Genomic DNA, 12,037 nt, shown 5'->3' on the forward strand with positions numbered 1-12,037 from the left:
TGTGCGCAGCCCCGCTAGAGCCAAAGTAGGACTGTGCGCGGCATTGCATCGGCAGCCCCATTTGGGCTTGCCACTTTTTCTCCTACATAGAGCCGGTATTTATATTTCATCAGCCTCAAATTTTCGAAAAGAACGATGTGGGCAGCATGCGAGCACGCTCCTTTTGCAGCCCCACCCCGGGCCATCTGCGACCTTAAGCGGTTTCTGTGCGCAGCCCCTATTGGCTTCAGGAGGTTTTCCCTGGTGGGAGATCGATTTATTTTGTACGTGCCTTCAAATAGCCGACAAGGGACCGATGTGGGCAGCATGCGGGCAGGCCATATTTCGGGTTGAACAGGTTTTTCTCACATATGGCCTACATTTATCTTGCATCTGCCCTCAAGTTCCCTACAAGGGACCGAAGTGGCCTGGATGCACGAAAGTGGTCTGAGTTAGCCCTAGCAACACGATGGGACCTACGTAGAATCAACACGGGCAAGCCCAGTTTGAACTTGCTCCCTTATTCCCCATAGGGGGCCGACTAGGTTTTACAGGGGTTTCCACAGCTCCACTTGCCCCCGTGGAACCCAGAGGGGCCCCACATCGTGAGCTAACGGGGGTTATTTCATGATTTCAGCTTCCGTACCAGTATTGCTGCTTTCTACCACGACATGGCAAAAGTGAGGCTCCAGAATAACTCTTAGCAGCCTCCAGGATAGCGATGTCTAGGTTGCCGTATTGAGTACAGTTAAAATATTTTTCAGGAGTTGTTAGAACATCATAATGTTGTTACAATATATTTTACAGCCTTACCAGTTCTGAGCCATTCGGAATAATCAAGCGCTGTTCTTGTTTCCAAGCCCGTTTCCTTCACATGCCCCCTGCAAGCGCTCTAGGTTGATTCATTTTATTTCTGTTTGAGCTTTGAAATCCAGGGTTTAACGGCAACCCGTCTGGTCGGGTAAGTTCATGGCGCTATACAAGCTATATAAGCTTATAGGGGTTATATAAGCTTTGTATTTTACAACTAGAAATGCGCGTGGCTCGACGTACCTTCTCTCGCGGTTTTATGACGAAGGAAACGTTCTTTAGCACGGGCGGCAGCACACCGGGATTGTAAGAGGCCGTAAAGTCTTGGAAATGTATGTTCCCATCAGAAGGCCACGCTTCCTGGGAACCGGTTTCGTGTATAGCCCGCACGAACTGCTGTTCGTTGGACTTGAGGGCAGCATCGTCTTCGTCGGAAGGATCCTGCCAGAGCCACAAGACAAGGAGCACAAGCAAAGGTCAAGGTCGCAGTGAGCAGGTGTATGCAAAGAATTATTAACACTACCTCAATGGTTAAGAGCTTTCGTGAACTGAGATGGGTGGTTAGTTTATCACAGTGGTTATCATCATCATCGTGGCTTGGTTTGGTTTGGTTTGGTTTATGGGGTTTAACGTCCCAAAGCGACTGAGGCTATGAGAGACGCCGTAATGAAGGGATCCGGAAATTTCGACCACCTGGGGTTCTTTAACGTGCACAGACATCTATTAACCTTGTGGGTCCTATTAAGCTCATTACATTACAGACAGCTGTCTTTCGCTCAACATTGTATTTATTGGCTTATGCCGAACTGTCCCGATGTGTCTCCTCACATCCACACTGCGGCCTAGTTGTTGTGACGAATTGTGCTCTAAAAGGAGTACAAACATTTTGATGGGTGCTAATGGGTGCGATCTATGATTGCTCTAATTGAGACAAATACAGTGAAAGCGAACATAAATGCCAGCATCGTATCTACAAGGTCGTGCATATTAATATACAAAAGGTACGTCAGCTTGTGTATTAGGATACATTGGAAAACATAGATGTCACATTACATTCTGTTTGCGTTTTATTTACTCTTCATTTTTCTTGATTACCTTAAATACACGGTGTAACCGCTTGCAGCTTCAGCCACGGCGTTGGCTCAGTGGCTATGATGCTAGGCTGCTGACCTGAAAGACGCGGGTACGGCCCCGGTCACGGCGCTCGAATTTCTATAGGGGTTAAAGAACCCCAGATGGTTGAAATTATCCAGAGCTCTCCCCTAAAGCATTCCTTATAGCCTGAGTTGATTAGGGACGTTAAACCCCTTAAAAGCGAACCAAACGCTTGCAGCTTGACCTTACAGGGGTTGGTTAGGTTTATGGGGCTTTAACGTCCCAAAACAACTCAGGCTATGAGGGACGCCGAAGTGAAGAGCTTCGGAAATTTCGCCCACCTGGGGTTCTTTAACGTGCACTGATATCATACAGTACACAGGTCTCTAGAATTTCGCCTCTATCGAAATTCGACCACCGCAGTCGGGATCGAACCCACGTCTTCCGGGTCTGCAGCCGAGCACCATAACCACTGAGCCTGTGTCCCGAAAAGTGAGAATAACGTTGTTTTTCCTCTATGTCTCTACTCGATTCCGTTTATATCCAATCGACCCTCGTTAATATAGACAGTATGGGCTGTTTGGTTCCTGAGCAAAGCGAGTCGTCCGTAATGAGAAATCATAAAGGAAAACAGAAGTAAATATTCTGAAAGAACATTTTCTTATTACAAACTGCTTCTGTCCTTAATGGTTGGGAATGAAGCGGAAATCAGGCAATCCTAGCTGCTGGAAGGGCAGTAGTCTGGCCACCATTACCTTGAAAAATATGCGTTGTAGCTGGAAGCATGTTTGAAGCGCCTAGCGCTCCATCTGCCGCAGGAAAGTGTCTCTTGGTGGGATGAAGTACGTCCTATTATTACTGTTCACATCTCAAATCACTGTACGGACTCCGCTGACAGCTGCTGAACGTGGGTTTCGCCTGAGCATACAGATAATTTTTCTTTTCGCAGCCATTCATGCAATGCGGCAAATGATAATTCGCATCGACCGATCACCTCTCTAGTGTAAGGCGCGAAATCATGCACGCACAAAAAGGCCATTACTCCGGCATTCGTATATTCTCAATGTCTATCTCAGGCGTTCTGCCCTCAAACTATGAGGGGTGGAAAATCTGGTACAGGCAATCGCGATTTTTTTTTCATCGCTCTCCATATTAACAGGACAAAATTACATGAGTCCCAATGGGCTCAGTGCATTTTCACCCTGTCCAATGTCCGGACAGCGAGTTTCTATATTAACGAGGCGTAAATACATTGAAAAAGTTTGGTCCGCAGAGAAATTGTACATAATTCGAGTCGTTCATAATAACGGGGTACGACTGTATATATATCCAACAAAGGCTCGCTCAGGCAGAAGAAACACGTAAGCTTTCTTATCACACCTGTAACATATTATATATATAGCTGCCGGTATTAAATGAAGATAATTGCAAAGTTGTGACCCCTTCTTCTATATATATATATATATATATATATATATACATATATAATATGCAGATGAGGTTATATTTGTTAAATTGGATTAGGGCATTAATCGCTAGCCGCCGGAGCCAAAAGCTCGATTTAACCGTATGTTGCGGCAATTTTTCTTGCGGCTCATTTTCGATTTTTCTGGCTTCGTTTTCTTGCTTTTCTTCTGTCTTCCGTTAAGACACCAGGCCACGCGACCTGTCTGCCCCAATAACAAGTTGAATCCCACCTGCCATGGTAATCCGATGGTCGATATGCCACCTGCCCTCTTTGCAGGCTTCTATGACGTCACAACGTCACGGGACCTCTCAATTTAGTGAGTCGTGCAGGTTGTAATGACGTCTCAAATTCAGATAACCGCTCTCGATTATCAGCGATTCTGTTGATACACGCCGCAACTTTGCGGAATGTGCGCTCTAATCCTATTGCTTTAGAATTCCAAGCATTGCTCAAGAACACCGCAATGCTGGAAACACGGCACAAGTTCTAAGGTACAGTACGTGAAAAAGGTATGCAGATCTCTTCACCTCAGGCTGAAGCCTTGTGTATTCGACAGCCCGCTCGAAGGCGACCGTGGAGATAAAGGCAAAGAACAGGGCGGCATTCACTGCAGACAACATCGTGGGAATCTGCGAAGGGAACACACATGACATTCCAGAACAAACGATTCACGAGTAGGCAGCCTAGCGGAGCATTTTGTTCTCTGCGAAGTTCCTGGTCATTTGGGGGGTGAAACCGAATGAGAAAGCAAATGAGAAATCTTTTCCAGTCCTTTTGATCCCCTAGTACTCCAGTATATATTGTCGTGAAGATGACTGTCCCACTCTGTGCGTTTGGGTTGCACTAAGAGGGAACATGTCAGCCCGTGGTTCTGCGCACCTCAAAGCCTTAACTCCGGCTTCTTCCCGGATGCAACGCCACAGGGCCTAGACAGAGGGACCCGGCGCCCGATGCGCAGACTGCTGACGCTGCGCAGAGCGCAGGGCACGCAGCTCGTTTCGCGATGGTAGACGCGGGACCATCGGATCAGCCGCAGTCAGCAGCCAACATTCAGAATGCTCGTGAGCGCAACAGGAGCGTCGCCAACGACAACGCTGAGGCAAACCAGTCGAAAAAATGATGGTCGATCTGCGTTTTTAGGCCAAATTCGAGTTAGGTGCGATAGCAATTCGGTTTTCACTTTGGTTTCAGTGTTCATATCCAGTGTTCAAGGATGGCAACTGATCCGATGAGCCGCAGAGGAGCCGCTTGCCGAAAACTTGCTTTAGCCAAACAAACAGACAAACACACAGCGTCTAAATGCTGGGAATGCCCACTAAAATTGGTGAAAAACCACTAGAAACGACAGAACCATGTCAAAAAACAAGATTTTTTGTAGTATTGCCTTAAAGACCGGTTTCTAAACACTCTAGTATCATTAGTTTGGTAGTATGACGTAGAAAATTTCTGTAGTTGCTACAACTTCTTCGCAAAAAAAAAAAAAAGAGTTGGCAGAAACCCGTAAGACTGCTTACGTGTGAGAAGGCGTAAGCCCACCCGCTAACTTCGTGAACGCAGTCGCCGTACTCTGCGGCATAGTCTAATCCGATTCCACGCAGCTGGCAATTCTACCTCTGCATTGCTCTGCGTAACCGCCGCCGATAGGTCACCGCACGCCTTGTGATCTGGGCGCTAACTTCGTGAAGGCAGTAGCCGCCATACCGCGGCCAATGGCTTCGCTTTAAGAGTATGACGCGACAGCTAATGGGTTACCGCTCATATACGCAGAATCGGTCTCTCTCTACTTAACATTCATAGACCCCTGGGAGAGTTCATGCCACTCCTGGCACAGTTGTACAGCGCTTAAGCGGTTTACCACTGTCCTTGGATGGCAGCTGCTGCTACCGGTGGAATTTGTGCGATCCAGGTTGCTCTTCCCAAGCAACTTTCCATTACCAATCACATATTTGACCGCCACCTACCAGGTTGCATGAGAACACCATCTTTAAGTGTACCATCGGGTGTTTTCACACCGACACACACACATTGAGAGGCTGGTTTTTACGTAATGGGAAAGGTAGTAGGGCTTACACTTCGAAAGGTTGCGAAAAATCGGCTGTGACGACAGAAACTAGTGTTTCGTGTTTCAGACTGGGATGCATGAGAGACATGAGAGAAAAAAGGTTTATTGAACTACTCCGGTGCGGGTAGTCACCTGAAGTTGGTGAGTTGAGTCAGGGCCTTTCTGGATTTTGGAGAGGCGGTACTTAAAGCCTCTAGGCTTCGCGTTCTCGCCGAACATCGTCTCAGGATGAATACATCTTGTGTTTGGGGGTATCTAGGGTATAAGAGAGAAGAATCTGATCTTGCTGTTCCCTACGCCATGCCCGGAGCATCAAAGAGCCGCCGGCTACTAAACGTGTGCTGATTTATTAACAGCGTACTAGCAACGTGAAACCGCCAAGGGAACGCCGCTGCGAGGATCGCTTCTCGCTGAATTGCAGCCGTACCTTAAGCGTTGTATAGTTCTATTTTGTTTCCATCGTCCTCGTGTCACGTCACCTGAAACGGCCTCATATTTTTCTCGTCTGCGGGGCGCCTGACTGAAAAGTAGTGGAACTACTTTTGTCTTAAGGCTCCGAGAACCGCGTACGCCTTTAAGCCACTATTTTATCTGTCTGACTTCTACAGAACACAATACTAGGATGAACAAAGAATGTAGGTGCTGGTGTAGCGCACCTTTCTTACGGCAGCATAAAAAAGCGGGGTCGACTACAGTTTTGCAGGATTACACACGTCCGTCAACGACCTGGAGCTCCCCTACCTTACACCCGTCACACTTTAGCAGGCACTAGTAGGCACTTTAGTAGGCACTTGTACCGTATTTTCTGGTGTACAAGACGCACCCTTGTATAAGACGCACCTGCCATATATGCAGGCTGTCATTGAAAAAGTTGGCATATAAGACGCACCCGTGTATAAGACGCACCCCAATTTACCCAGTTATGCTAGCGAGGCTTAATTAAACATGCTTGTGTGACCATCGTGAAATGCACCGTACCTGTGAGTTCTTAAGCAACGCTAAGTGATCGATAAGGCAACACTCATGCCATACCCGCCCACGTTTTAGCAAAAAAAAAAAAAAAAAACGAAAGAATTCTCCTTATGTCCATAACAACATTTTATTTTCACTTAAAACCTTCGAAGTCTTCATCTTGGGATGCGCTATCAAAAAGTTTGTCCCTTTCTGGAGGCAATGCAGCTGAAACATTCTCTTTGCACAAGGCACGTACTACGTACACAGAGCAAACAAAGTTGCAAAGGGAGACTAAAAAAAATGCCGGCTTGTCTTGACAATGGCGAAAAGCGCGATTGTCGCCATTTTTTGACATTTCACATTACGTTTCCTTGGGGCCTCCGAAACGACCGCGTGTTTATGATCCCGGAAGTCATCATCCCCGCCGTTTCATGATAAAGTTCACCTAAAAAAGTTGCGCATGGCGGTCCTCGTATTATAGCCGTGTTACAACCGCGTTATTGGTAGCGATAATTTTCCGGTGAAAAAAGCTTCAACATGAACCTGAGTAATTTCTAAACTCAAAAAAAAAAAAGCCGAAAAATTCGCATATAAGACGCACCCTTGTATAGGACGCACCAGCAAGCTTTCCCAAAAAAAAGCCGCGTCTTATACACCGGAAAATACGGTATTTAACATTTTTCAATTTTGTTAAACCTGTTCTTTTTTGCATATATTATGTATTCGCCCCTCCTGCTTGGGCCTACTGTAGGCCTGCAGTATGTTCTAAATAAATAAGTAAATAAATAAATTTGGGCGCATTGGTGTCGTCGCCGAGTGGCAAGAGGCACGAGCCACGAAATCAAGAAAATACTTTCAGCCTGAGCGGTACGACTGCCGTTTCCATCTAAAGCAAAATATCGAGGGGGGGTTAGTGTCTGGGAAAAACTCCGTAACTCAGCAAAACTTGAAGATATTGTGGTCAGGAATCGTGCAACGTGGTAAAGGGAACCCACCGAAATGGCGGTGCTCAGCACCAGGCCCACCACGCTGATGGACTGAGGCGAACTTGACAGCGATAGGGCCAGCACAGCGGCTAGGACAGCGCTGAGTCCGGCGAGGCTTCCGGTGACGCGCGTGAAACGCACGCACGCTATCATGGCCCAGGAGTAGCGCATTGCGCCATCTACGTGTTTGTAGAAGCGCCTGCAGACCAGGGACACGGCGCCGTAGCAGCGCACGCTGGCCATGGCGTCTCGGGTCTCAGCCAGGAGTTGCAGCACTCGTGACATGCAGGCGTTCTCCAGGAAGCGAAACACATTGGATGTCCGCACCGCGGCCAGCTGCGTGTGCGCAGCAGCGTCATAGCCGGAATCATACACATAGAGTCAGTGTATATGTTAAAGCAATGGACGAATTTCTGGCTTTTGTTTCAAAGGAATGGCTATAAGAACTGCTGGCGGCCACTTAGCATACCATAGAAGATCCACACAGGCACATACAAGCATGACAAAAGTGCTGTCATTATAAACCGGAGTGGCAGAATTGCCACCACCACCGTGGACGAAGTGACACGTACTGAAATGCATAGGCCAGCATATACTCATATTGCACATCTTGTATCATCTACCCCCGTATGATACATGCGAGGTTTAATACAAACTTCTCGTGAGTTTCCTGCTTGAGGTCACAAAGAGCTAAGTAGACCTAAATTTGCTTACGGCAGCTGACAATCGCACGTAATGTGCTGTTGAAGTTAAATGCCTATGTTTAGAGGAAACATGGAAAAATGAGATTACAGGACGCGCCCCAAACAGCTGACTCCAGAACTCACAGGTGGCGCTGCTGTCTGCTGTTGCGCAGGAAGCATAGATGCTCGAATTAGGGTCAAATGCTTGGTGAACAGTACGAATGAAACATTCGGCTCGGATTTCAAAGCCAGTAAACACAAAGTGCCTTTGGGAGTAAGTATGATAGCACAGCCGTTATACCCTGGAACATGACAAGCCGCACGGTCTCCTCATGGACTAACTGTTCGCCGCGTGCAATCATACAGCGCTAGAGTTAGTCGTATTTTAGCCAGTTCTAGGTTAGGGTGTACCCTGGAACTAGAAGAATGCACTCCGTAGTTTTCTGTGAGCTTGAGCAGGTAAATTAGTAATGCAGTCGCTTAAAGCTATAGCTCTGGAACTTGTTCAATTGTTAGAGCCCTCGGCTGGTGAGCCGGAGAAACTGAGCTCAAACTCAGCCGCCGCGGCTGCCTTTCTGTGAGGCCAAAATGAAAAAAGGCACCGATTTGTTGCCCACTGTTACTGCTTATGAAAGAACCCCAGGTAGTCTAAATTAATACGTAGCCCTCCACAGCAGCACGCCTCAAAGCACGCGCGTCCCTTGAGGAGGTTAAAGCTCACAATATTTTTCACGAGAAAAAGCACACATCCTCTTTCTACCATTTTTATCTTCATTTGTTCCTCATACAGTGCCTAACAGGTGTCCAAGGCTAAAGGTGAAGAGCCTGACGAGGCAAAAACATCAAAATTATTTCCTAAACCCATCTTAACTTTTGTAAAAAAATTATTGTCACGGCCACCTGTAGCCGCTTTCTACTCACCACAGCAATGATGTAAACTCCGGTCGCCAGGAGGCCCAGGAGGCCCAGTGGGATCTTGAGTTCCGACCACCGCTAGCCTGGCGACCACTACGGTGAGGGTCTGCAGCACTTCTTTAGCGGTCATGTAGAGCTGGCAGTCCACAAGGTCCAGGTCGGCAGAGAACCTGTTCAGCACCCTACCACGGGGCGTCGCCTCGAAGAACGACACAGGGCACAGAAGCACGCCCCGGAGCATGTCTTCGTGCAGACGTGCCGAGAGTCTCCGGCACGATAGAGCCAGAAGAAAACCGCCCAGCGAGGAGAACAACACTGCGCATTGAGCCGTCAAAAAAAAACGGGTAAGGACAGCAGAAGCCCAGAATGAAAAGGGGTGGTTAGTTCGCAAGGACGCGTCCCTGCCGACTGTGGAGTGACCCGCCCTTAGCAGTGTTCACACTGGCAAGCGCTGCCGATGCGAGCCGCTATCTATAAGCGTCTCGCTTGCAACGAGAACTACTGGGGCTGAACTTGAAAGCAACCGGAAGTCGGTTGTGAAAAATGTGCCGCAACCCTCTTTAACAAACAATTTAAGTTCAGTGGCTTTGCGACCCCAGGCCGGTAAATCGTGCACCAATTACTGCACCAGAGCTGCATTTTATCCAAAGCGGCAACTTGTTACATAGATTACGATATCCGCACGACCACCCTGACTCGCAACTTGGAATGCGCCATGAGTTTAGAGCTGGCCCTAGTCTCTCAGTGATCTGACACCTGCCGCACTCTTTTTCGCAATGGTTTCGCAAAATACAATGGAACGAATGTTGAAAGGGCGGGGGACTTCCGCCTTGTGGAACTCTACATGGTGGAAGTCTCCCGCCGTTTCCACATTTTCAGTGTATTTTGTTTAATCGTTTACGTCGGCAACACGTGAGTGCATGTCAGTTTCTGTGCCTCTGCCACTATCTGTTTCCGTACACTTTACTCGCTGCCCCTGTGTTGCGACTCAGGTCACCGTCCATTCTTCCCTCCGGCTCTTTTTTTTCTTTCCCCTTTTCTCCGTCTTTCTTTACTCCCCGTGACTACAGACGAGGGTGGCGGGCGACGCCACTTATTCTCCCTCCCTCTTTTCCCGTTTTTTTTTTATTTGCTGTGCTTTTTTTTAGCCGTTCTTCCCCGCACCGTTTGCTTGTGGTTTTCCTTCATGTGTCGGACACCTGTACAGATGCCAACCCCTTAAGAAGAGAGGCAAGAGCCGTGCAACTTCAGTCCTGAGAATGGACAGATGGACAGGCTCTGTCCGAAACGTCGACTCGCAATAAATGTTTTCCTAAATGAAGTGTTTCGGAATTTCGCATTCTACCTCTAGCAAGCAAGAACGTTTAGCTTTTTGTGCTATATATACGTACCGTACATGTAGGCCAATGTTTGGAACGATTTATTTACGTTTCGACCGTAGAAAGGCTTTCGTCAAAAGTCTCAGACAGCGGTACATGACGCCATCAGGAGGTCCATTCTGGTTGTGTTGTCTAACATTCCGACGAAGGCACGGTCTCACACGGTCGGAACGTAAATAAATAGTTTCAAATTTGGTCTACGTTTGCATATATAGTCTAAATTTCTAACGCGCAATATAAACGCCGGTACATTACGCCATCAGGACGTCCATTTTGACATTCTCGTCGTCCCTAAAGCTTGGAAATCGGTGTTTTCGCTTCCCGCTGATCTTTATGCATTCTCTAACAAGCCACGTAAGCAGAACTCGAGTTCATTGGCTCGAATGGCACCACCCCTATATGTTGACAGCGAAGTGTTTTCTTCCTTGTAACAGCACAAGAGACGCCATTTTTGTGTTCCCCTTGCGCACAGTTTCTAACATAGCACTAGCTTAACGGAAAGTTTAGGAAGTTTGTTGTCTCATTTCAACTGAAATGCCTTTCAGTGACCCGCACTGACTTGCAGCTGTGATGCCTTGCCATTTCTCTGATGGCGTATGCGCTGTATGCCACTAGCATCTAATGGACGACGGACAACAACATTCGCAAACACTTTCCAGTGACAGGCTTACAGTCGCACAGGGCAAGTATGGCGAGTAGGGTGATCCAGAAGAAATCGACGCCACTCTCGCCTGCGGCTCTACCGACGCTGGTTTCCAGCCACATCTTGATGCAGAACAAGAGGACGGCCACGGTCACAGCGCGCGCCACGATGCTTAGCAGAGCCAGCGGGAGGCAGCTACCACACATGGTCACCAGTGAGCGGAGAAGACACAGGGTTCCCTGCGAATCGTGGCATGAGACTTCTTCTGAATCCTCACCCGACAACACAGTGATAGTCAGTAAGAATTCTACTCAAGGGAGTGTAAATTTTTCTTTGTTTTTTATGTCACTCCGCGTCGTGACCTCGTCAATATCGGTGTAGAAGCCGGGATGGACGTTCATATTCTTTTTCCTGTATGGCGTGCCAGCGGCACGAAAGGCACGAAAGGTTCATGAAATCTGTCATGTACTCGGCGCTCTCAACCAAGCTACGAAGTCCCTACAACTAATTCCTCGTCAATACGAGAGTGAGCCATCCCATAGGTGCTTGTTCGTTCACCTGTTCGATGCTGAGGTATTAGTAAGCATCCGATCTTTCTTCACTACATGATTTCAAATAAATCATCTGAATATTTTACTATCGCTGGTGTCTTTTCCACTCCCATAGGAGTCACCGATGCACGCCAGTCTCTTGCCATCGGAGGTTACCTGCGCCTCACTGCAATCATGAAGAGGGCTTTTTATCTTGTTGGTTACAAAACTTTATCTTGTTGGTGAACGTGTTGGTTACAAAAGTATGGACATCCAAACTACAAAAAATACTCTTGAAGTTGGCCATGTAAGTTCACAAGTACAAATTTTTTATTGTGTAGCACATAAGAGAGACTTGTACCTACTAAATCTGCATCTCGTGTTTCTTCATTTGTAAGCTTCCCCAGTGTGCTTTCGCCATCGTCGAAGAGGGCATAACCCCTGCAAAAGGGAATAATCATTCTTTCGTGATACACAGCAAGAATAATAGTGCGGTCATTCGGAATACGAACTATTCGGAAGTGCTATCAGAG

The 12,037-nt window shown here is 47.5% G+C and overlaps 1 protein-coding gene across 1 annotated transcript in view; it reads right to left on the reverse strand.

Annotated features, from left to right (window-relative positions):
• LOC149362189 (uncharacterized) overlaps nt 1–12,037 on the reverse strand; it is a 63,300-nt gene that overhangs the window by 14,918 nt on the left and 36,345 nt on the right. Inside the window, exons 11-16 of the mRNA XM_089572939.1 lie at nt 11,870–11,945; nt 11,003–11,213; nt 8,959–9,267; nt 7,364–7,690; nt 3,880–3,981; nt 1,033–1,230 (exon numbers count right to left, since the gene is read on the reverse strand). Coding sequence (XP_089429065.1) covers nt 1,033–1,230; nt 3,880–3,981; nt 7,364–7,639 — 576 coding nt within the window. The 5' untranslated portion in view covers nt 7,640–7,690; nt 8,959–9,267; nt 11,003–11,213; nt 11,870–11,945. The remainder of the gene's footprint in view (nt 1–1,032; nt 1,231–3,879; nt 3,982–7,363; nt 7,691–8,958; nt 9,268–11,002; nt 11,214–11,869; nt 11,946–12,037) is intronic.

This window comes from Amblyomma mixtum, chromosome 2 (genome assembly GCF_055824585.1).
Source record: "Amblyomma mixtum isolate Tamu chromosome 2, ASM5582458v1, whole genome shotgun sequence".
NCBI classification, from domain to species: Eukaryota; Metazoa; Arthropoda; class Arachnida; order Ixodida; family Ixodidae; genus Amblyomma; species Amblyomma mixtum.